Source organism: Gasterosteus aculeatus, chromosome 1 (assembly GCF_964276395.1).
Source record: "Gasterosteus aculeatus chromosome 1, fGasAcu3.hap1.1, whole genome shotgun sequence".
Classification (NCBI taxonomy): domain Eukaryota; kingdom Metazoa; phylum Chordata; class Actinopteri; order Perciformes; family Gasterosteidae; genus Gasterosteus; species Gasterosteus aculeatus.
In genome coordinates this window covers 5,292,522-5,317,370 of record NC_135688.1, presented here as the reverse complement: position 1 = coordinate 5,317,370, position 24,849 = coordinate 5,292,522, and the positions used below count along the sequence as shown (strand labels likewise).

Sequence of the window (24,849 nt, the reverse complement as noted above, 5' to 3'; positions counted from 1 at the left end):
ACGCACACACAGGGACCTCGGCTGGGTAACGAGGGCCGACCGCACACAAATAAGCTGCGGTCTCAACTTCTCTCAACAATATGACCTTGAGAGCGGGTGTGAATGTCTCAGGCAGATGTTTGATTCTGGTGCGATACAAAATGATGAAGTGTGGTTAGTTAAAGAAGCGAGAGTGACGTTAAAACAAAATCCATCTACTTTCACCTTTTAGTTCTACATTATGCTTGAATGCGTTCTGTATTTTTAAATTGTGGTGGGGTTATTATATGTGGTGTACTCCAACTGCATTCTAGATGAAAATCAATAGAAACAATGTGACGCAAAGCCAAAGAGTTATGTTGCTCAATATAGAAGTGAGACGTTTTAACATGGAGATCTTTATTAAAGCTCAGTTTCCCATTGTACAAAAAACTGCATGCTGTGACTTTGAGGCACGTTACTAAAGGAGAATGAACTGTTGAATACAAATATTCAGACACCACCAACCCCCTCCCCCAAAAAATACATTAAATTGCATAACTTAAATCATCAATATTGCAATTAAATCCAAATTGTGTGTCCAACATTGCCACGCAGTTGTAGAGATGCGCAACAGAAATACACACCAATAGCAGGTAAGAAGTATGGAAAACCTTTCATTTTGCATTAGCAGTTTATGCCGCTACACGGCAGGGAGAAAACAGAATGAGAGGCACAAGGACAAATTCTGGCACCGTGACAACCACTGCGTCTGAGGGAAACGGCTCCATCGGGCTACGATCTACGCTTCGTGACAGAGCTACAGTTGATGTGCTTAATGTTTTGACAACGGAAATGAATCAAGCAGTCAATGCCTTTTTGTGACACGTACTTGTTAGGCGATGGCAACAGTCAATGTGTCAGTCAACCTGACCTTTGACCCCACACAGTGAACGACCTAAAAGTCCCCACTGGATGCATGGTTCTGCACCAAGGCTTTCTTTGAGGGTGCAAAAATGTAAAAAAAAGAAGAAGAAAAAAGGAGACCTGCAGACCTGTTGTGCAGACCTGCACAACAAAAGAGCAGCCGAATAAGGATATAAAGACACTTGTATTTTACACAATGTGGTTATATAAACTCTACCGTACTAACTAATCATTTAGTCATTAGTTAATCCTCGTCTTGTTTATTCTTCATTAAAAGCATATATATTACCAGATAAAGAGAAACTGTTGTTGCATCCTCCTTTCCAGAAACATTGAAGTCCAGGTCGCGTCACATCGGGAGATAAACAAAAACAACAGTGGCAGATACAAAGTTGCCATCGTATTGGCCTCCTGCACGCTATTCAGCACACTGAAGTTTCTCTTGGGTCGCCGGCAACGGCCCCACAGCTCAGATCACAATTTACCCCGGAGAGAACGTCAAGAGGAGCCCACCAATGTTATGAATCGTCACATTCTACTTTTGGCAAAACAAAAACCGTAAAAAGTTATTGATTGGTCACACAGGTTGCCAGTTTGTTTTTTATATTAAAAGCAGACAAATTACTTAATATCCCAGGACAAAAAGGCAGGACAAATAAAGGGGATAGAGAGAGAACTGTGAAACAATAACCTCCGACAAAAAAGGCAGAAAACAATCTCTAGTTGGTGACACCTTTCCCATTTTTATGTTTCGCAACAATATATTATTAATCAACCAACAATAGTGCCGCCTTCCGTGGGAATGTTGAAGAGACAGAGGGAGGGACAGAAAAGGAGGAATTGACCAGCAATCTGTTGAGTGGGTTTGTGCATTGTGAGTGTCCCATCGGTACGACGTCATGTTGGGTTTTATTCCCACTCTGTGGTGCCAGGTGGTTTGGAGGTCAGATCATACATGACTCTGGAGATGCCTGGAATCTTCTTGATCTGATTCACCATATCCAGCACCACCTGCGAAAACAGATAAGTAATTATTGTGGGGCAGACGATTCCATCCCTGGACATAGCTTAGCATCCGTGATGGCATCCTGATGCTTTGACCAAGTGGAGAGCTTGAATACTGCTGTATACCTCCTCCGGGATCTGGTTGCCGGGCTGGGCAGGGATGCCGGTCATGAAATCGCTGGTGATGAAGGTGCGGATCACCACGGAGCGCCGGCAGGATGGCTGTTTCTGGAGAGGGTCGCGGTCAAAGTGCAGCGGGGTCAAGATGACCGGCATCTGGCTGATCTTACCGGAGTAGCCTGAAGGGAGAAGACGTTCTCATTGCTGGGTTTACAACTTTGATGAAAACTTTTTAAAAAAATCATCCCTATCCATCTCAGATTTAGAAAAATGGCTTGAAATATTTAATTAAAGTATAAAGGCGTAGACCTATGGATCATTTATACAATAGAAAACGTGAATAAAATGATTTTCAAAAGCACTCCAGAAGGCTGAATGAAACTTCAGATACGTCACAAGAATCAACATGGGGTTTGCCTCTGGGGGGACGGTAAATTCCCCATGTGGCTGCAGGAATGCAGACGAGTGCTGTGATCTTAAAAAGTATATGGAGATATGAATACAAGGCTTTGTGGGGAAGAAAAAGGAGAGAATGGCGCTAAAGATACCACATGGTTACTACAGTCCTGTGATGACGTTTTATTTTTAGATACTGTGTACACACTCACTCACCAGACTTGCTAAGGATAGAGTGAGCTACAAAGTCCGCCTGTCTGAGTGTTCCCAGAACGCCTGTGGTCAGGTAGGTCGGAGTAATGTCTGTTGGCGGCTCCTTCACGTGGGACCCAAACACATACACCACTCTGGAAAAAGGAGACGTGAGTGACTGGGTGGGAATCGATGGAACGCAGAGTGTGTAGAGCGGAGCAGTGCGCATTACCTGTTGATGGTGTGGCACATGCGAGGGATGAGTCGGGCGAGGAACATGAGAGACTCCCAGTGTGGGGACTCTTTACTTGTGACACCGCACACGTAGCTGTAGGACCGGCAATCCCCCTGAGATGGGAGACGAATTTTGTGTGTATTATTACAGATGTTCATAAACTAGGCCTTATTAGAAGGTCAGCGAAACAGAAGACAAGAAATCTGCAATGAATGTTTGACGTGTGTCACTTTCCAAACATCACATTTAGTCTGTTACACAAACAGGCATGTTTCTATAAATAAAGTGTTTTCACTTCCAACAAATTCCACTGGGGGAAAAAAAGCCACCCGTGTTTGTCTCCTGTCTGCGCCACAATTTGAGGTTAGGGAGGGGGGGGGGGTGTTAAAAATTCTTAGTACTAGGCCGCACCCTAACCCATAACCACTCAAACAGTCCCTGGTCATGACCATATTTTTCTCCAGGACTCTGTAAAGGTCCATATGAGTTACTTACTTTTAAACCGTCCGCAAAAACATTTTACAAGATTTTGCTGGACAAGAAACACACACACAAAGGGATTGATCGCCTATCTTACCTGGACGCCGACCGTTTTGATGGGCAGCAGGAAGGCATTGAGTGAATGAAGGCTGGTGATCTGCATGAGTTTATCTTCCTCCTCGTCCGACATGCACGACTTGACTCTCTGCACCAAGGCGTGGGGCTGGAGGGGAGAGACGCAGATTTTAAAGCAGAATGTAAAACAGCAAGGACCTCGGAAAAAGATCCATCCATGCTGTGACTTTTAACTCATGTAGTGAACACTCCTCACGTCCTGGCTTTGCAGTGCGTCCATCATCTTGACCATAGAGCCACATACATCCTGATTAATAAAGTCAAAGTAGATCAACTCTGAACTTCAATCATTTATCAAATGAACAGCTGTTCTACATATCGGGTGGCGACAGTGGCGCATGGAGTAGAGGGTCCCTGAGCAAGACACCTAAGCCCGGATTGCTTCCATAGGTTAAAATGCAATGTAAGTTGCTTTGGATAAAAGTGTCAGCTAAATGACCTGCAATGTAATATAACAAACAGCTAACAGCCACTGACAGCGTCAGGGGAACTTCCTTTAGCAGGCGTATGAAAAACATGGTTTCAAACAACAATTAGACACAAAACATCTTAAACATCAGAATGTTTGGGCTTGGCTGCACATTATTAACTCGTAATGAACCAGAATGGCCACAATTGTCTTCTCATTTGGTTTGTGGCCAGAGCGTCCTCTGTAAAGCTCATTAGTCATTACTTGTGACACTTGTTGCCAAAAACCGCAGGGGACGACTCACAGTAATAAGTCCACACACTGTTTATTCCCCCACAGCATGTTAACGACCAAATATATCCCCGGCTATACTTTGTGGCTCCTTGGATGAAATCCACCTTGATGTCTGGATTGGTGTACTACCTCTAATATCCGTCATCTGGAGACCAGCTTAGAAGCCTGCTTTCAATAAGCAGTAATTAAAAACCTATCATTAGTTAAGAATACATAAGTTGGGATTCTGTGACCGAGACAATATTTCCCTAAAACACAGGCGGTCAAGGTTATTAGAATCATTTCATGCATCTCCATCGTTCTGACCTTTTTGACACTTGCAGAGAAGTCTGTGATGATTTTGAGGATGTTGTTTGTTTCAGTAAAGTCCTTACAAATGTACGGCTCCTCTGCACAAATCACTCTGATGGACAAACCGGGACCTAAAAAGAGAAATTTCTTTTAGAAAATATAAGCGCAGTGAGGAAAGTGTTTATAGTCTTTGATTAAATTAAGCTAAATGAGTAATTTTATATATATATAATGTGTAAGAGAAAGAAAGATCAAAAAGGTAATCCCTTTTGTCAGAGCAGTCGCATCATTGGCATGCGTTGATGTACTTGCCAGGGAAAGGATGTCGGGAGACTATCTCCTCTGGGAGGCCCAGCTCTCTGCCCAGCGCTCGGACTTCATCTTTATGGAAATCTTTCAGTGGTTCGATTACTTTTCCCTGGAGGACAGAAAAGGAGTGGACTCAGCATTACAACAGATTGAGAGTGAAGTATATGCTTTGGTGTTGCATGGATACGGGTAAGTATATATTAGAAAAGGGATGAGCAAAACAAGAAAAAAATAATAATGAGCAGTCAACAGCTTATAAGGACGACTCAGTGCTTCTTCTAGTTACTGAACAACTATTGAAGAAAGACAGCTTAAGGGGATGATGGATAATGTAGAAATACATGTTTCAATAAAACAAGCATGTGTGCCGTACCGTTTTCCTGAGTTCGCGGATGAGCTCAGTGTCGTTGTGATGCGTTTTGATGACAGCCGCCTTGCCGCTGGCCATATGAGAGGCACTTTCAATAAGATCGGGCCGCAAGGTACCCTGGGCCAAGAAAACCTCTTCGGGCTTCAGATTCATCTCTCCTATAACTTCGTTTGCCACCTGTGAAGCAATGGGATTCAAAATGTCAGACGCATCAGTGAAGTAGTGAATGTGATGTACTGCAGACAAGCTGGCAGGTTGAGATACAAATGTGATAGCGGACAAACAAATTGCACTTTTCACAAAACAATCCATTAATACTCACTTTGACAAATGTATCACCGATGATTTTCCTTTTCTCTTCTGGGTTGGTCGTCATATTCAGAGTCTTGCTGATACGTTTGCGCGGCGTCCTGTCCTCGTCGGAGATGGGGAGTGTTGTCGTTCCGTTGTAGAAGGTGTGAGCTGCGTTCACCACTAAAAAGAGCAAACAGAATTACTTCATTCTCATACCGATAAATCAGGTGTAGAATACTATTCCAGTTATCCATCTCATGGCAAAATAAACTAACAACAAGTTCAAGGGATGCGCGCCGCTGACTTGTATGGTGTCATTGTTGCAGCCCCACTTCCTTTAGACCGCCGGGACTTTTGTCCTTACCTTTGAGCTTGATGCCGAGCTTGGTGAGGGCCTCCTCCACACTCTGACTCTCTCTCTTCCTCATGAAGCCGTTGTCGATGTGCACTGCGATCACCTGGTCCTGGTCCAGCGCTTTGTTGAGGAGAGCAGTGCAGACTGTTGAGTCTACCCCGCCACTCAGCAGCACCTGAATAAATCATTCGAAAACAGTCACTGGCTGTGCAGCCACATCGTTAAACAGGGACATATCAACCTCTGCTGGACAGTGGAGAAAGGATTTCCTACTCAACTTCATTCATTCTTTAAATGTAAATCATCTGCCCTGAGGCCTTTTCTTCCGCTCATTTATCGCCTTCACAATCCCCTGAGATGAAGCCCAGTTTGAAGGCGCTCGGGAAGTAAACTAGACCTCTTTTCAGATAAAATAGGGTTTAATTTGAGAGTTTAATTGGTTCTACTTCACTTCCCACCGCTGCTGCTATCACCACTTCCTGAGCGGCTATTAAATATCACACTCAGCAACTCAGCTTTTGACTGGAGTCAAATTATCTCCAATTATTAGTTCAAATGTGCTGGGAAATATGTTCTCTTCCGTTTTCTACTGATCCCACTTTTCTTTTAAAACTCATCCCTCTGCTCTTTTGATAACACACACACAGCCATGAAACTTTGTGCAGTTTTACTCACCAGGACTTTAGACTTGTTTACTTTTTCTTTGATTTCGTTGATGCAGTCCTGTTGGCGGCTCTGTACGGTGAAGTTACTGGTGCATTCTGCAATCTCAAACAGGAAGTTACGCAGCATCTCGACACCGCCCTCTGTCAGGTCGACCTCGGGGTGAAACTGTGTCCCGTAGAGCTTCTTTTGTTCGTTAGCAATCCCTGGTGGAGACATCAGATGTGGAAAAGGCCATTAACATCGCTATTTATCCGCTTTGAATTACCCTTTTAAAAATACATTCAAACAAAAGGATTCAGAAGTTAGAAGACTGAAAATAAAGATTTAGCATTCTTCTCAAGAGGCCTGAGGCTTGTGTATTTGGGACATGCATGTGAGTTTTTGATCACAATCTAATTATAGATTATGTTAATCACGAGTCGCAGCTCATTTTGTGTGCTTCTCACCGGCGATGATGCTCCCCGATTGGGCCACTACTTTAAAGCCATCGGCCACTTTATCCACACTGTCTCCGTGGGTCAGCAGGACCAGTTCCTCCTTCTGAAGGCCCCTGCTTACAAACACACACATTATTATTACAAACCAGGGGGAAATATGTGGCTGCCGGAGTGGTTCTGCAGTTTATCTAGTAAATATGACACTTGGACAGACAAGTTGAGCAGCACTTTTACACAGCTCACAACATTTTGTTCTTGGTTATTAAATAGAAAAGGTGGCAATTTAAAGTTTACTGACTGATCCAGAAGGGAATTTGTGAATCCTTATGTTTATTATTCATTGACAGCATGATTACAATGGCGATCTTCAATTGATTAAAGTTATATAGTAATGCATTTTAAAATAAAGACATTTACTAGAGATCAACTTGAGCAAACATAGTACCTGAAGAGAGAACAAGTGTTGTCCAGCCCAACGGGGAAAACCCCATCTTCCCGTACACTCTTTTTGAGTACTGTGCCGTTAAAAACCTTATTCATCAGCTGTAAGACACACACAGAACATAGTTAATAATTGGACACAAAAAATCTCAGCAACTGCCTGCTGGTTTTAGTTTCTACGCACGGTAATGAAAGTGGCGCGCTCATCTCCCTCAGTAAGTGTCAAATAGCCCTTAGCAAAGGTGGTGAAGTACGAGTTGGCCTAGGAGAGCTGAACAGCAGCCCAGGTGTAAAGAGATCTTTATGCCTGTCCCTCTGAGAATGTGTCTAACACAAATTCTTCCTGGAACAAATGCCTAACCACTTTAAAACCCTTCTATCACAGAAGCTTACTGTGTATAAATGCATGTACATGGTTACCTGCATCCCATAGCAAATCCCAAGGACGGGCTTTCCTATGGTGAATATGGCCTGGTCATATAAAGGGGCATCTTCAGCATAAACCGATGCAGGACCTCCTGAAATGATGATCGCCCTAAGATGAGGAGCAGACAAAATGTATTATAAAATACTTCCATAACGACAGAATAATGTTTTAAAAACAAAAAAAAAGAAACATTTTCTAGGTGGAAATGCTTCTCACGCTCACCGGTAGCCCTTTTCTCTGAGGACGAAGGCCGGGGTATCTAAAGGGAGGACGTCAGAGCGTACGGACAGCTCTCGCACCCGCCTGTCGATCACCTTGCCATACTGGGCTCCAGCATCCAGGATCGCCACTGCTCCTTCGCACGATCCATTCTGCTCTCCGTCTGCCCCGTTGATCTCCAGCTGTGGAGACACACAAAACCAGGAAAAAGGTGTCTGACATTAAAGTATACACACAAGAGTATTTCCTTCACGGTTTTGTCAAGCACACTGAAGCATTTTCCTTAATGCTTTCCTTAACGTCAACAGTTTGTTCGGTGTGAGGTGACCCGCTCCTGGTTGACTCAATTGTGCTCCACTTCAGACATTCCCGTGTAAAATGTGACCTAATGAAGCCTAACATCATTACGGACACGTGATGTTATGGTACAGACGGTCACGCTGGTGAAACGTGGTGTAACCAGTCAGCCCATTAGTAGAATCACATGAAAACCACAAGTTAGCGAAAGGCTCATCTGGAAGAACGGCACACCGCTTCGCTTTGACACGGAATGATTTCTATTGAGAAATATGCGCAGATCGAGGTCTGGGGAACAAGTTGCATAACAAGGACTAGATAGATGTCAAGCAACTAATGTATCTCCATTGGAAAAATGAGGAGTGCAAGACGACAGACATTATCCCGCGTAGTTTGTTGAAACACTTCCGCCGTGGATGTTTCTCAAAACAACGTGCATTCGGGGAGCTAACGCTACCCGTCACCTCAGCCCCTGTTTGACCGTTAAGAACATATCCTCGGTATTCAAAAAAAAGGCAGCTCCAAAAGTGTAAAACCGACAGTTACACGGCAAACTTGAAGCAAAACCAGCGGTCGCCACAGCAGCAGTGGCTCCTGTTGTCAGAGGGGAAACGTTGAGTCGCTTCACGCTGGCAAACCTGTCAGTTAACGTGCCGTTAGCTTAAAGTATGTGTGTGTGACAGCGGCCGAGCGAAATGATTCAAGAGTGCCACAAGCTCAATGTCACTCTCCAGAATGAAAACCAGAACGGTCACAATACATGACTTTCGTTTAGCAGTATATATATATAAATATTTTACAAATTCAGAGCGCCCGTCTACAGCTAGCTAAAAAAAACAACGAAACATGGCTATGTAGCATGCTAGGTCCCGGCGTAGCATTAACAGTAGTAACGTCAATCACCATTAGCCTGTTAGCAGCACGTTCTGCGAGCAACTGGCTAAGTTAGCGGAGCTATGCTAAACCCCACGCGGTGCTTTGGAGGCAAAGGGTCTCGTGAGGGATCCAGCGCGAGGAGCGGGAAGCCTCGTCTACAGCTTAAATATTTGAAAGATGTCTGAACATCGTTAGTGGAGGGGTGGGGGGATACCATGTGCCACTAGCAGCCACGAGCAACATGTTAATGCAATACTGCAACAGGCAACAGCGTACTCTCCGCTCCACGCCGGGACCGGTGGTATCGTTGCACGCTCTCCAACTTTCCCTTAACCTCCCGCGAGGTGCGCACAGGCCGTAATTAACCGGCAAAGGGGGGGAACGTGGGGGGACTACACCGGCAATCAGGGTTCCAACACCGGGCAACACAGTAACGAAGCAGCAGGGTCGTCGTCGTCGTCCCCTCCGTCCACTAACCTTGATGGCTCCGTTAGCTTCGGGACTATGGACGACCGACGAGTGGTGGAATGAGCTGTCCCCTTCGCCTCGGTGTCCCCGGTCTTAAGAGACAGACAGGGAGAGGTGTCCTCGACGCGTCGGTGCCTCAGGTCGTATGAACGGACGGACTGAGAGAGAGAGAGAGAGAGAGAGAGAGGGGGAGCGCGAGAGCTCCTGTTTCGCCCCCCGGTTCGCTCGGCTTCTGTTCCAAAGAAAGTAGCTCTGGTACGCTGGAGTCGCGACGAGGCTCGAGAGGCTTTCACACGGTGCGTTCACAGACTCTCCCGCTGCGGCTGAGAGTAACTTCCACGGCGGGGACAGAGTACATAAACGTGGGTGGAGCGTGGGGGAAGTTCAACCCTCCCCAAAATGAGGTTAAACAGCGGTGGCCCCAGGAAGCCAGGGCCCTGACATGATTGTAGAATTATACTCTAACCATGAAATAGTGCTGGCAATTGGGTAACTGTTTTGGTTTGTATTGAACAAGGAGAGGGAGTTTAATAGCAAGGCTTCCTCAGGATATTAAAATAAATATTTTTAATGCATTTTGGATCTACCACACAATAAGGACAAAAGACACAACTGTGGCTTAAGGACTGGGCAACAGTGATGTGCCTCTCACACACCAAAATTACTTTGCAGAATCTACACTATTCACAATATACACAGCTTTCGGAAAATATCTGTAAAAATGAACAAATGCTAATACCTATTTTGGGCCATTCCAGTCAATTAGATACATGAAAAACATAATTATTTCAGTTGTAGTTAATCCTACATGTTTAAATCGCGCTAAATTCGTAACATTCTCAGCAATGTCCACAAACAAATGGGTAGTATTAATGGGCCCTATCTTACAGTGGACAAATGTCTTAACATGACTTAACATGTCCACTGATGAAGAAAGTCCCGTTGAACAATCCAGAGCCTCACACCTCAGATTCTTGTCAAGCAGAGAGAGGAACCCTGTGTACCTTAACACATCTACGTTACTACATCTTGCACAGACTCTTTTTTTGACATTTTTTTTTAGAAAACGCGATAAGTTACCTTCAGGCTCATTGTTCATACGTGGCTTTTGCGTTTACGTGTGAAACAAGCCGATTCAAGTCCCCTTCTACTTACACTATTAGTTCTGGCATGTCACTTTTATGATTGCTGGAACAGAGCATTTGTTCCATTTGTGCTTTTCCTGCTACGACCAGTCAAAACGTTTGCTGTGAATGAAGTGCATTGTTCTTTGAATCACAGGTTTAGGGCTCAAAACAATGATACCCGTGATGGGATACTTTAAGGCACATTATCAGGGGTTGAGAACCACTAGGCGCTGACACCCAGAAGTGATGTCAGCGCCATCCTGTGGAAAGCATTATGAAAAACACTTATACAAACACCACTGTTACCATGTTCATGAATAACACTCTTTTCTGATTGGATGGTAGTTATCCATCTATAACCGGTCAAACTATAATCTTCCCTCCAGTGCACAAAGAGCACTAACCATTTGCGCAGCAAATTGTGAGCATGGTTGGATTAATCAATCAGGCAAACTTGATCAGTGGGCCACTCTTAATCTTCTGCTTATATCCCTGGAAAAGTGTGCACCGTGCAAATTTAGGCAACGCTCTACAAGACTCTCTTTTGTGGTTAGTATGAACAAAAAAATGCTCTCTGAGTGCATTGCTGTTTTTATATCAGGACCCGTTGTAGTGGATTGACATCCTCTGTCTTTCAAACTGTAGCTTCCCAGTACCGTTGTCACATGCTGCTCGACCGAACATGCCTTTGTGTTGTCACATGCCATCTTCACATGCACTCACATGCAATCACAAGGCAGAGCGTGCCGTTGTTCATTTCCTCTAATTTAAGTGGGCTGGACGCATCATGACCCTTACCAAAAGATCTTTTGACGGAGGAGAATGTTTGACTGTGACTTTACTTTTTTCTGATTCTGGGATCAGCTTTCAGTCATTTTTCTAAGGAAATGTGTCTTCTTTGAGTATATTTAAAAAACAAAATTGTGCATAACTACTCATAATAGAAATAATATTGAATAATCCTGGAGGAATTATTAGTTTGATTTACTTTAAATGATCATCAACTTTTTTTTAAATGCTACCGGCTACACACTTCACAATAAATGAATGTTGTCTATTATAAAGTGATACTGGGAGTAGTACATACTCAAATAAAAACGATTAAAGACTAATCAAAGTATTATTTTCCCTGCTATTATAGTTGATGATGACAATACTAAAACTTGAAAGGTATATTGCTCACTGGTTTGCTTGGTGTTTTATTAAATGCCATGTCCTAGTTGTAATTGTATGGGAATCCAACAAAACATGTGATTACCTGAACGTTTCACGACTCTGTTAACTTATTATTGGTCTGATATTTCCATACAGCCTTATAACCTAATCATGCACCAAAGGATCATTTCCAGCCAATGAAGTGTGTGTGTGTGTGTGTGTGTGTGTGTGTGTGTGTGTGTGTGTGTTTGTGTACTCGCGCGTCTGCAGCACGCACGCGTCCGCGCGCGACGGCTTAGTTGTGATGTTATTTCTAAAGGGATTTCAAGCTCGAGCATTCGGAATTATGAGGGAACTTTTATAAAGTTATTTCCGTTCCCCAAATGACACACTGATCTTAGCAATGAAGCGGAACCCCTGAAAGGTGTTCTTTGACACGTCAGCTGTAGGTGCCGGACACATATAGACGTCGCACACGGCGCACTTCCTGGATCTTCTCTTAGGAACGTTGTGTTTCTGTGAACGGACATAACCTGTTTTGAGTGTCAACGGTAGTGATTTCCTTGTGTTTGTTGCCTTCTGTTGAGACGCCACAGATTGGCTATTGAATGAATTCAGGCTAAAAGCAGATTCTCATCGATTTATTCTGTAATTCCGCCGTTTGTGTTTTTTCCCCCCGGATCTGGCTGTACACGCTTGGCATGCTGCTATCATCATCAGGTATACAATCATTAATGCAACGTTGCTGCTTTGGTTATCATTATATATTATATTAAATACCTTGTGTTCTTTTTCATCTGTCCTATTAACTGTTGATGTGACTTTGCTGATCTCACCGCGTTGTATTTTCAGGGTTAACGGTAAGTTTAGTAAACATCGTGTTATTTGTAGGTGAGGACATGCAACCTTAATGTCCTCATTAATCTTCTCCTTTTGTAGCTTTTGTAGCTTTCTGCCTGAGACTGAAGGTGTAAACAAGCCGAGCAGTGTGTAAGCGCGGACACCTTGCGTTGGCTTTTACTGGTTGGTCAGTTAGAGGCCCCCCCCCATCCCCCTCCCCTTTCCCCTCCCTGTGCTGTACTGAACTATACTGTGAGCTCCGTGACGTCTTATGATCCTGGATCTATTTGTTTAGCCGACTGAAGGCTCCTCCTTTCACCCCAATAATGACTTGACACTTTTTTTTTCTTCCTTCTTCTTTTGCACAGGTTTCTTCCTGTGTGCTCTCCTTTATCCTGTAATTTGAACTGTACGCACACTTGTTTGCACTGTACGTATGATATGCGTCTGCTTTTCATCATCAGAGTCGGGCAGAAACTCACCCGACCGTGTCCCTGATGCCGTTTGATCACGCATAATCAAAATGCGCCTGCATGTAGATCAGAGTATTTCCCACTCATCTATCATTATATTAAATTACCTTTCTCTTCTCTTCTGTTGTTCTACTTTTGATTACTGTATCTCTCAACTTGCTCTGCCTGTTGAGCAGAAGTGTTGCATATTTGCGAAATGATTGAACATATTCATGGCAGGCATGTAGTACTTTTCTTCCTGCTTCAACTGTCCCCTTTTATTCTTTTTCCTGCAGATTGGCTGAGGGCGCAGCGGGTTTGATACCCACAGTTCCAACATGGAGCACCCAGAATTATTGACGCATAAGAACGGGCGGCAGAGGAAGGTTGCGCGCGCCAACTTATCCGGAAACATCAGGATCATGGACGGGGGAGAGATGAGCTCCTCTGACCCAGAGGTAGAAGAGGAAGCGGCGGGTCTTGTCAAAGTGTTTTACTGCGAGGACACGACGCACACCGCCTCGCCCGGGATCCGCGGCGAACTGGGGAACGTTTTGCTTCTTCTGTTCTTATACGTGCTGCAAGGGATTCCTCTGGGACTGGCTGGTAGCATCCCTCTGATCCTACAAAGTAAGAGCGTCAGCTACAAGGACCAAGCCTTCTTTAGCTTTGTCTTCTGGCCGTTTAGCCTCAAGCTCCTCTGGGCACCGCTGGTGGACGCTCTCTACTACAGCAGGTTCGGCAGAAGGTGAGAAGGACACGTGCATGCTTTTTATATTGGTGTTTTCGTCATATTTTCCTTCTTCCTGATTTCCTTCTTTTTTTTTAAACCCCAACGTGGTTATTCAGAAAGTCGTGGCTGGTGCCCACACAGTACCTGCTGGGCCTCTTCATGCTCTACCTTTCTGGGACAGTCAATTCCTTGATGCAAAGTGAGGGAGGACCGAAGGTGGTAACCCTCACTGCAGTTTTCTTTATGCTTTCCTTCCTAGCAGCCACACAGGTAGGCGGCACTTGTACTGTGATACAAACACAGGAAAGATGTACTCATTCGATTTTAGTTTCCAATTCCTGTATCTTCTTTGCTTCCAAGGACATAGCTGTGGATGGCTGGGCCCTGACTATGTTGTCCAGAGCGAATGTGGGATATGCTTCCACATGCAACTCTGTGGGCCAGACAGCTGGATACTTCCTGGGGAACGTGCTGTTTCTGGCTCTGGAGTCTGCAGACTTCTGCAACAAATACCTCAGAGTAGAGCCCAAGGACACGGGCCTCGTCACCTTGTCAGGTATCATTTACATTTTTTTTTAACAGCAGAGCAGTCTTTTTTAAGTCTAATTAAGTTTGATTGCTAATGCCCTCTGTTCTTCGGCTGCAGAGTTCTTGTTTTTTTGGGGAATCGTGTTCCTGGTTTCCACGACTTTGGTAGCCATAATGAAAAGAGAAAATGCAGAGCAGTGCAGAGGAAAGCAGAGAGTCCACGAGGAAACACAGGGCGTCATGGAAACCTACAAGCTGCTGTTCTCCATCATCAAGATGCCCACCGTCTTCACCTTTTGTTCCCTGCTTCTCACCGCTAAAGTACTTCAGCGTTACATGGAACATTTTGGGTTTACGTTTGAAATATGAAGACGTTTTGCTGCTCAATACGAAATATCTCAACTTTCTCTTTTGTGTTTCAGATCGGCTTCTCGGCAGCAGACGCAGTGACGGGCCTGAAGCTGGTGGAGGCTGGGGTTCCCAAGGAGCAGCTGGCGCTGCTGGCAGTGCCCATGGTGCCTCTGCAGATCCTACTGCCTGTGATCATCAGCAAATACACAGCAGGGCCCAGACCTCTGGATGTCTTCTACAAGGCCTTCCCTTTTAGGTGGTAACACACAAGCCCACAAACCCTCGCATTCAACACGTTCAGACTAAAAGCTGACTGAGTGCTGCTGTTTGTGGCTGCAGGTTGCTCATCGGACTGGGTTACGCTCTGCTGGTGTGGTGGACGCCCAGTGTGAAACATGAAGGAGGGTTCCCGCTTTACTACTACGCCATAGTGCTGCTCAGCTACGCGCTGCATCAGGTCTGTGTTTCTGTTACTCTCTTTAATAGCTTTAATATCTGTAATCTATTAACAGGTTTGTCAAAACATATGATGATGATGATGATGTATAAAGGCAGACGAGTTTTGAGATGTGTTTTTTTTATTTCCTGTCTCAGTGGTCACTGTACAATACAAGAACATACCAAGTATCAGGGACAGGAATATATTGATCCCCTTCTTCTTCTTTTTACATTTCTGGCATATTGTAGTGAGGGAGGTTATCTTTGCATCTTTTAGATTTTCCCTTTAATAGAATACAAAAACCCATTGTATTGATTGTATAATTATTTTTATCCTCATATCAAAATGATTAAAACAGCCATTAGAGAAAATAAGGTGCACGGACGGGAGTCAAATATCACCCTAAGTTTGTGAATTGGTCAGTGTACGTAAATATCCGCTGCGTCTCTTTCGCCAGGTGGCGCTGTACAGCATGTACGTGGCTTGCATGGCCTTCCACGCCAAAGTGAGCGACCCCCTCATCGGCGGGACCTACATGACCCTGCTGAACACCGTCACTAACCTGGGCGGGAACTGGCCCTCCACGTTGGCGCTGTGGATGGTGGACCCTCTGACCTGGAAGGAGTGTCAGGGGGCCGCCGGGCAGAGCTGTGGTTCTCCAGAGGAGGCGGGGGTGAGTAAAGCAGCGAGGGCAAATCTACACCGGGGGGGGGGGGGGGGGGTTGCCGTTAATCGAGAGTTGATATATTGACTCCTTTTTGTCCCCGCTCCCGTCTCCAGCTGTGCGCCAAGGAGGGCGGCGTCTGTCTGACCACGCTCGACGGCTACTACGTGGAGTCGGTGATGTGCGTCGTCATCGGTTTGGCCTGGTGGGTGTGGTTCGGGAAGAAGATGAGGCGCCTGCAGGAACAGGCGCCCGCTGCCTGGAGGTGCAGAGCGAGTCGGTGATGACACATTCATCGGTGACAGACTGATCCTTGTGTCCTTGTTACACGTTGTACCTGTAACAATCCCCTGTGGACTGAAGGAAACATTTTTTTTTTTTCTTTTTTTTTTAAAACATATTCTGCTGCTTGGAACAGCTTAACCAAACGAGCTGGCTGAAAGAATATGTTAAAATAACTTTTGGTGTTTTTTCTTTTCACCTGTTTGAGGTTACTATTTGGGGAGTAAGACTTCAGTTGGCCCAAATATGAGCAACAAATCTGGTGAAGTAAAATGTCCCGGGTATTCACCAATTGAGTCTTTGTTAACAAGGTAAAAGACTGAAAACGCGTATAAATGAAGTGTCCTGATGCTGGTTAAACGCAGTGTGACGACTCAGATCTGAACCGATGATTATTTAAATCCTTGTTTAAATATTTTCTTTTTGAGTGATTTGTGCCTTCGTATAGTGTTTCTTTTGGTTTGGTACATTACACTAAAGATGACAAATGACAGATATAAATGACCACAGATCTTTTATTTATACATACTCCCATGATACTGAGCGCACATTCCTGATGAAAAACTTTATTAACATCGATGTCATCAATGATTAAAATATGTCTAAAATATGAAAACATTTTCTCCTGGAGCAATTCTGATCAGTGTATCCGTTACAGTATCTAATCTAATCTAATGGCCTTATTGGACCGTGGCTTTAAACACTGAATCTCTTGGTTATCAGTGAGGATTGGTTTCTGTTACGGCAAGAGAAGAAAACTAATATTCCCAAAAATATATAAGAATATATTTTCAGCCTTTTCCAGTTTTATAGATGCAACATTACGCCCACACATTCTTTTGTAAGGTCGATCTGACATAAAGCCTTTCAAGTGGGTCTGAGAAGTATGCCATTAAATACATACAGTGAATGTCTCGCTCCCAAAACCATTTGAAACCAGCAGCATTGAAGAAAACTTGGTTGTCTTTTTCATAATTTACATAGAACTGATTGTTATGGTATTTTCTTTAAAACCAGCATTGAAAAACCTCTGAGGGAAACTGAAGCGTTGTCGTGTTAGCAGAGCTTCATTTTTTTTAAACTCATTTGGCATAATTTGATGCTGGACTTTGAACTACACGAAAAGGTCAAACCACTCGAGGTTACCATGGTAGCAGTTGTGCTTTGGCCAGTGATGCTTCGGAAATGCACAAGTCCCTCATGCTGACATCAGTTAACTTCCATCGCATGCCTTTGTTTGCCCTTCATTGGGCCTTCTGCTGCTGTATTTGTAGCCGCACAACACTTCTTTCTAAAAGCCCTTTTTCCTGTTATCAGGGCTCTATTTTTGATTTTTATTTATTTTAAAACATGTTAGACTGTGTGACTGATTTAAGCAACACTTGCATTTGCCTATGTATTCTAATGAGCTAAACTGGCTTTTAGGCGCTTTTAAGCTGCTGTTAATTTATCTCACATAATCCTGAACTGAACTGGTCCCTTTTTAGGATCACTAGTTTTCTTTCCAATCATAAAGTTAAAGGGATAGCACAGGGTGGTGGTAAAGTAAGACATTTAAATATGCTGGAAACTCTACACGGTTCTGCTGTTGAATGTGTGTGATATTTGACATTCATAAAATGCAATGTTGATATCTGAAACAAATCTTACATAATTAAAAAAAAACAAATGTCCACTTCTGTGGTCTGCAGATGTTTTTCTTTCATACAAAAGACACAATCAATGCAATTTGAATTGTCTTTTTCATTTTATTTGAATTTTTCTTGCTTTTGGGGATTTCTAAAATGTCCCTCTTAAACAAGTGCGCTGATGAAAGAGGCTATAAATGTTTTCTGAGCCTTGAAGCCCACAACTGCAGATCCAGATCAACTGCTGCTGTGGTCTCCAGTATGACATCACTCAGCGCTGACGCCCGCGGTATCACGCAAAGCAGCACCAAGATCAGTTTGATATTTTTGTGGCGATCGAGTTGATCCAGTGATTCATCCTACTGTGTGACGCACACCTTAAGAGCAGATAACCAAAGTACGGTTCACATCGAGTAAAAGCCTATAATGCCGAGAGAATGTAAAAAGTCAACGCTTTCTTGTTTAACTTTGGCTCTTTGATTCGTCATTGATGTATAGCACAGTTAATGCGTTCATTGTGTAACACATCTTACAACATGAAGCTCTATTCATTAACACCAGAACTTCTTCTGGTCCGCTGCTCACAATGCTCCTTTTCAATAATTAACCTAATCTATCATTTCATTCACAGTCAGGAAGCCTTTTTTATTTATTTTTTTTGTCAGAAGAACTTTTAAAATCTCCCATTGGAAGCAGTTAGCCTCACCGGCTTTCATTCAAATAGCACAAAGCACTTTGGACGCCATCTTGTACAGCAGACTGACGGCATGTTGAGAGTGAATAGCTTGCATACTGTTGTCGAACGTTGTCGCCTTTGATTTCCGCGTCGCACAAAAGGCCTGTGGCACCTCAACGGGTTCCCAGCCCTACAAGTCCAGTTCAGAGAGGAGGAGGGGTGGCAGAAGGAAGAGGTCACGAGACCTGAGGTGTCCGAGGGGAACCGGTGCGGCGCCGCTGTCGCTGGTCGCAGACCCGCGCACAGACTCCCGGTCGCGACAGCGCGTGGAGTGTGCGGATGTGCAATTTTGGATTGGATTCGTCTCTGGCATCCATTTCTTTTTGCTTTGTTTCTTTAAAAAAAAAAGTTTCCTAAAGCGGCGCGGCGGGTCATAGGTTCATACGTAGATGCTCGGGCCGCTTGGCCAGGCTCGGGAAGGCCTGCTGCTTCGCCTGAGCCGCGTTGGCCCCGGCGGGCTGGCGGATGGGGAGAGGCGCCGAGGCCTCGCAGCTCGCCGTGACGTCCATCTGCTCGGGGTGGGACAGCTCCATGGCCTGGTCCTGAGGGGACTGGAGGACACTTGGTCCCGCGCCGGGGACATGGGGGCTCCGGGCCCAGCAGTCCCCGCTTGAGAACTTGACCGGGCTGAAGGGACAAAAGGGGGAAGGAAGCGGACAGATGTGACCGAGGAACAACGTCCATCGTGGACACGTGTGAGATTTGTTTTCTTAACATGTTGCATGATGTAAAAAAAAGATGTAAAATAAGCTGTTAAGTAATCCTCGATGTAAAAGAGGGGGGGGGGGGGGGCAGCTGTGACACCCCGGCGTACCTGAGAGGTGTTCTAGGGCTTCCCATGATGCGCCGAGGGGAGCGGATCTTTGGCTCAAACGCAAACCTTTCTTTGATGTTTTCCAGGACCGACGGAGCGACGTATGTGAAACCCTGCAGAGACAGAGACAGACACAGAGACACAGGAAGACCTCTTTTTAGGCCGAGTCGGGAGCAGCAACGTGCATCGGAAGGCATTTGTTGATCCACCTCACTGATTGACCCGTTTATTGCAGATTAGATCCATGTCTGTGTGAAATGTCATCGTTTCATCCTTTTAGACACTGAGGGACAAATGTCTGACATTGTAAATCAGTAGCCTCCTTCAGTTAGTAGGATTTTTAAGCCAAATCTAGGAAAAGTACACAAGTATACACGAGCAGGCTGCGGAGGCAGAACAAAACATGAACATTTAGCCAGAAACGTTACCAGGAAGGCCTGATTGGCACTTTCACTGAGCGTCGAGTCGTCCGGGCTGTCGACCGGCGTCTGACTGGTGAACTTGGAGTCGAACTGACTCACGTCTTCAGCCGATTGCTGCCCAGAGGCAAGGGAAGAGAAGACACAGGTGACGAGGGGCAGTAACGTGAGCACGTGTGTGTGTGTGTGTGTCGAGTAACAACACCAAGGACTGGAACAAGAAATCTCATCTCAACACGCCGCTCACCAGGGAGGGTTTGAAGGGGGGCTCCACTTTCCGAGCCAGTAAATCCTCCCAGTTGATCTGCTTGAAGAAGGGATGCGCCTAAAAAACAAAGACAGGGGCCATGAAACTTGGCGTCCACACTGGGGGAGGAGAGGGGGGGGGGGAGGACGTCAACCTGCGGGTGTGACCATCTTCTCACCTGCACCTCTGCGGCGTCCCCCGCTGCCGCTCCCAGCCGCGAGGAGGCGTTCCTCTTCAACAACTGTACAAGCCGGCAGTCGAGAGTCAAAAACAACACGGTGGTACGGCAACGCGACACTTATTTTGGGATAAACGCGTGCGGTGTAAGCGTTAAGCAGACAGGAGATACCCGTTTCAGGAGATCTCTTGCTTCTTGTGTGAGGTAGGGTGGGAGGCTGAGCTTACACTTCAGGATCTTATCAATGGTCTTCTTGCGGTTTTCACCGGTAAATGGTGGCTGTGGTGGTGGGAGGGGAGAGGGGGGGGGGGGGGTCACTCAAACATTCCCAAATAGTAGAGTAGTGTTTTAATACTGTGCTGTGAAGGTTTCACTGACCGCCCCTGTGAGCATGTCGTACATCAGAGCGCCCAGACTCCACCAGTCCACCGCTCGGTTGTGTCCGCTCCTCATCAGGATCTCCGGAGCCCTGCAACGGCAGCGGGGGACGTTTTGTCTCAAAGGCGAGCGAGTCGACACTCGACATGGAGGATGAGGAGTGAAGAGGGAGCCTATCTGTGTGCGAGTGAAGGAGCACTTACATGTACTCGATGGTCCCGCAGAAGGTGTGGGTCACTGTGCCGTCGTGAATCGACTCTTTACACAGCCCGAAGTCGGTCAGCTTCACATGCCCTGAGGGGGGGCGGGGGGGGGAACAGCACAGATCCAGATGCAATCGTTAAGGGTTGTGAAACCAGCAACCAGCTCTTTACTTTTATATATGTAACATTGTCTTTTTGCATATTTTGTTTGAAAGAAATGTATTATCATTGGAGAAATCATGTGGGAAGGTTTGCGTTAATGTTGACACATGTATACAAAGAAACACACACACACACCATGGTTGTTGAGCATGATGTTCTCAGGCTTCAGGTCTCTGTAGATGATGCCCTTCTGGTGCAGGTGGCCCAGAGCCATGGAGATCTCTGCCAGGTAGAAACTAACGAGAAAAGAATGAAAATAAGTTCAACAAACTAAATAGCTCATTTCCCAGCAGATGAGAGCGAGGTCACTGCTCACTACAAACACAAACCGGTCTCACCACGCTGTGTCCTCCATGAAGATGCCCTCCCGCTCTAGCTGCATGAAGAGCTCTCCTCCTGCGCGGGTCAACACATGTTAACGCCGTTAGCAATCCGGCAGATTGTGTGCGTTTGTGTATTTCTCGTACTGACCGCTCAGGTACTCCAGGATGAGATACAGCTTCCCTCCTGTCTGGAAGGCGTAGATGAGGTCGACTATGAAGGGATGCTTCACCTCCTCCAGGATGTTCCTCTCGGCCTTCGTGTGGGCCGTGTCCTTGGCGTTGCGTACAATCATGGCCTGTGCGCCCCCCCCCCCACCCCGAAGGAGTACACAAACATCAGTCACCTCTAGAGGCAGACACAATGGGGACACAATGCTTTCATCTTGCTTGTTTTGCTCTACGGTGACTTATCAACGTAGCAAAAGTGAAAATTCCATGACGCCGAACCGGAGAGGGCGGGACGAATGTGTCACGGAGATGAAAGAGTGACATCTCTTAATTATTCCCGGAGTATAAATCAGCACATACAGTTCAACAAGCCTCTTGTGTCAAGCCCACTCACTCAACCCTAAAGCTCCACAATAAAAACGCTGCTTTAAAATCCCGTGGAGAGTCACTACGCTGTTTTATATGTGCAGGGTCTCGTGTTGCTGCGGCTCCCCACACGGCCGCCTGTCAGCAGCAATGTTGTCTCGGCTTCGGGTGTCAGGAACACACAACAGAAGCTGAACAGAGACCGGGGCGGGAATGTTGCAGTACGAGCTTTGTAACTGAAAGCACAGAATGTCTTGTGGCTGATTAGGAATCATGCAATGCTCACTGAAGTCTAAGTCCTTTCCTTCTCGGCAAGGAAACAGAACAGCAAAGAATCAAAGTTCACATTTAAGGAGAAATTACATAATTGGTATAAGACTTATTAATAGAGCATTCCTGAATAAACTGACTTCCATTTGTTTTTTCCCTTTGTGGTTAGATGCAATAAACACATACAAAAGGGACCTTATTTAAAAATGAGTAAAACAAATTACATTTTTCTGAAAATGTACACTGATTACAGCATTATAGCACTTCTATCACAAACTTCTTTTGTTCACTAAAAAACTAAATAGATTTGTAGGTTGCCATTCGTCACGTTTCTATCGACCTGCTCAGAACTCTTGCTGACCTGATAAACCTGACAAATGGCAAAATGCAAAACTGAGAATTCAAAGTCAGGACTGAAGTCTTTCCCCGAGACACTTCACATCTGGGCTGGTCTCTACTCGAAATATACAAGCTCTCGGGAAAGCTATGCCGCCTGCCAGTTTGAAGCTGAGCGGCTGTAACGGCCCGGCAGGTCTCCGATGTGTCACAGGGGGTCGTTTTGGCGAACTAAGCGGAAGCTGTGTGAACATCAAGCGGAATCTAATGGGCTGAGGCAGAGTGTTTCTAGGTGGCACGGCTGCAGCAGCAGCAGCAGCGCACCGATGATGGCGCTCTACCAGATGGCAGTGAAATCTTACCCCACCGCCAGCTTCAAGGACAGCCAATATTTGCAGACAGAAGCAATGTAGTGTTTATTCGTGAAAAAAACAAAAACAAGCATGCAATTATGTTCACAGGATACAAACTGAAGTAAGCAGAAAAATGTACCTTTTTTAAAACTTTCATGGCAAATATTTTGCCCGATGCAGCTCCGACAACTTTTCGGACTTGAAACACCTGCACAACAAGGGGAGAGGATCGGCATGTTGAAGGAAACGCTTGGAGGATTGTTATGGCTGAGTTATCCAAAAGCCCGCATTCCAGAGGGAAAATAGTCCAAAGTGTGCATTTGTAGGAGTGAGTGTATACGTTGTGTGTACTTTCTCAAGGCGTGATGCCTCTGGGGTACAACAAGTACCTTTCCGTAACCACCTTTCCCCAGGACCCGCAGCAGCTCAAAGCACTCAGGTCGGATGTTCTCCGTCCCCTGATTGACGTTGTCCTCCGAGATCTCAATCTTCTCACAGTCGTCCATGTTGCTGCAGAGACACATTCAGTGTATTTTTGTTTTCACCCATTCGATTGCAAAAGAACAGAAACATACACACACACACACCAACACAAAGACTGAGAGAAAGAGTGAAAACTTACAACTCAAATCCGCTGCACTGGTCCATGATATCAGTGATTTGAACCTGCAAGGAAAAGTTAAAAAAAAAAGGTAATCAAGCTTTTCGGATCTAATGCGCAAGTAGATGGAACAAATCCACATTTGTGTCAGTTTTTCATTTTTTATTCGTTCACTCTTTAGGAGAATTTACACTCTTAAGGGAGTTTCCGTCCGTGCGATGGTACGCTTTAATACTACGATACAACACAAATGATAATTGTCTCGTTCCAGTTTCTCCGGTTTGAGGATTTTCTGCTTTTCCCCGTTTTCATGACATTTTGATCTGACGGCAAACAGATAACAAATTCTTTGTTTTGGTCAAACAAAAAAGGAATTTGATGACATCACATTGGATCCTGTTGACTGTAAACAGCATTTCATATTTATGGTAAATTTATAGACTAAAAGGTCATTGAGTCATGAACTTAACTATATCTGCAAGTTGATAAAGGTGTCATTAAAAGAGGAGCGGTGACGTGACAGTGCGAGGGATACGTTTCCTAATTCTTTGTTACATAGAATGTAAATGAACATGATGCAAATCTATTGATCTTTATGAATATTTCAGACCTGATGTGCATGCATAATTGCGACCAGTAACAATATGCATCGACTGTTATAACACTTTAATAGCATGCAATATACTGGATGGGCAATGGAACTAAGCAGTATTTACACAAAATACAATGATAATTCGTGATAAACAGCTTTATGTAATTGTTGTACTAAGTTTTGTTCACTCAGTTTTTGTGTCGTGCTGCTGCACTTTGGTCTGTGCGAGAATGGAAACACACAGGCACCAGTTTTATGTCCATACAGTCACACTCTGTAACTGTCTTGTCTTGTCATAATAAACTGTTGCTCGGAGAGTCACATTTATTACCGCAGCACCTTTGGCCAAGTGAGGCTCTGCTTGCACAACTCTTGACATGACAGCGAAGGGTTTTATTGGTACGAGACGGGGTCAATACCACACGCAGCCCCCCGCGTAGCTATCGCCGCCGTTGAATAAAACAGAACAAGTGACAGCTCTGTGATGATCGCGGCCAGGCTAGCTAGCATTAGCCTCCGCTATCCCTGCCGGGGGAAAAGGCCGGAGAGCTCCGGCTTCGGGGGCCTGTGGCGGCTAGCGGGCTAGCTGGCTAGCTGCTCTAGTTACTTCGCGTGGAGAGTTTCTGCCGTGACAACTCTCGCAGTCGCGCGCAACATCTTCCGTTAAAAGTACCTCCTCGTTCTCATCGTCGGAGACATTTTCCTCCGGCTGGTCCAAATCAATGTCAAACACACCAGCCATGGCAGCGCTTCGCTCGGATGGCTCCGTCACAGACCGCAAGAATAGCAGGCGTCCCCCCACCTCATGTACAAACACACACCGCCGCCATAACCGGCTACTACACTGAGCATGCGCACTGCAACATTCGACAAAAGGGGCGGTGCCCTGAGCGACTCGCTTTT

General features: G+C 45.3%; 3 protein-coding genes across 7 annotated transcripts; 1 reads left to right on the top strand and 2 right to left on the bottom strand.

Moving 5' to 3' along the window:
• Positions 1 to 361: 361 nt before the first annotated feature.
• Positions 362 to 10,027, bottom strand: gmps (guanine monophosphate synthase). 3 transcript variants are annotated; one of them, XM_078109080.1, is made up of 16 exons: positions 9,611 to 10,027; positions 7,964 to 8,142; positions 7,735 to 7,849; positions 7,319 to 7,416; positions 6,883 to 6,986; positions 6,446 to 6,639; positions 5,780 to 5,945; positions 5,444 to 5,595; positions 5,125 to 5,298; positions 4,755 to 4,860; positions 4,458 to 4,573; positions 3,411 to 3,536; positions 2,831 to 2,946; positions 2,623 to 2,753; positions 2,017 to 2,189; positions 362 to 1,896 (listed from the first exon to the last, which is right to left on the bottom strand). In XM_078109080.1, the coding sequence occupies exons 3-16, from the start codon at positions 7,738 to 7,740 to the stop codon at positions 1,795 to 1,797; spliced, it is 1,764 nt and encodes a 587-aa protein (XP_077965206.1). In that variant the 5' UTR covers positions 7,741 to 7,849; positions 7,964 to 8,142; positions 9,611 to 10,027; the 3' UTR covers positions 362 to 1,794. The 3 variants fall into 3 exon arrangements, with proteins under 3 accessions (XP_077965206.1, XP_040047272.1, XP_077965209.1); XM_040191338.2 differs by lacking the exon at positions 9,611 to 10,027 and adding an exon at positions 9,161 to 9,327; XM_078109083.1 differs by lacking the exon at positions 9,611 to 10,027 and adding an exon at positions 8,804 to 9,148.
• A 2,206-nt stretch (positions 10,028 to 12,233) lies between these two features.
• On the top strand, positions 12,234 to 17,851 carry slc33a1 (solute carrier family 33 member 1). Of its 3 annotated transcripts, none has more exons than XM_078109091.1 (9): positions 12,234 to 12,434; positions 13,472 to 13,923; positions 14,025 to 14,178; positions 14,269 to 14,464; positions 14,555 to 14,757; positions 14,859 to 15,043; positions 15,127 to 15,244; positions 15,684 to 15,899; positions 16,007 to 17,851. In XM_078109091.1, exons 2-9 carry the CDS (start codon positions 13,514 to 13,516, stop codon positions 16,172 to 16,174), a joined length of 1,650 nt encoding a protein of 549 aa, XP_077965217.1. In that variant the 5' UTR covers positions 12,234 to 12,434; positions 13,472 to 13,513; the 3' UTR covers positions 16,175 to 17,851. The 3 variants fall into 3 exon arrangements, with proteins under 3 accessions (XP_077965217.1, XP_040047300.2, XP_077965222.1); XM_040191366.2 differs by having other exon boundaries at positions 12,234 to 12,603; XM_078109096.1 differs by lacking the exon at positions 12,234 to 12,434 and having other exon boundaries at positions 13,471 to 13,923.
• A 49-nt stretch (positions 17,852 to 17,900) lies between these two features.
• On the bottom strand, positions 17,901 to 24,811 carry rps6kb1b (ribosomal protein S6 kinase b, polypeptide 1b). Its single transcript, XM_040191350.2, has 15 exons — positions 24,620 to 24,811; positions 23,376 to 23,419; positions 23,143 to 23,263; positions 22,893 to 22,961; positions 21,409 to 21,556; positions 21,276 to 21,333; positions 21,073 to 21,173; positions 20,776 to 20,866; positions 20,573 to 20,663; positions 20,366 to 20,473; positions 20,195 to 20,257; positions 20,017 to 20,094; positions 19,779 to 19,886; positions 19,351 to 19,463; positions 17,901 to 19,163 (listed from the first exon to the last, which is right to left on the bottom strand). The coding sequence occupies exons 1-15, from the start codon at positions 24,686 to 24,688 to the stop codon at positions 18,908 to 18,910; spliced, it is 1,518 nt and encodes a 505-aa protein (XP_040047284.1). The 5' UTR covers positions 24,689 to 24,811; the 3' UTR covers positions 17,901 to 18,907.
• Between the last annotated feature and the right edge of the window lie 38 nt (positions 24,812 to 24,849).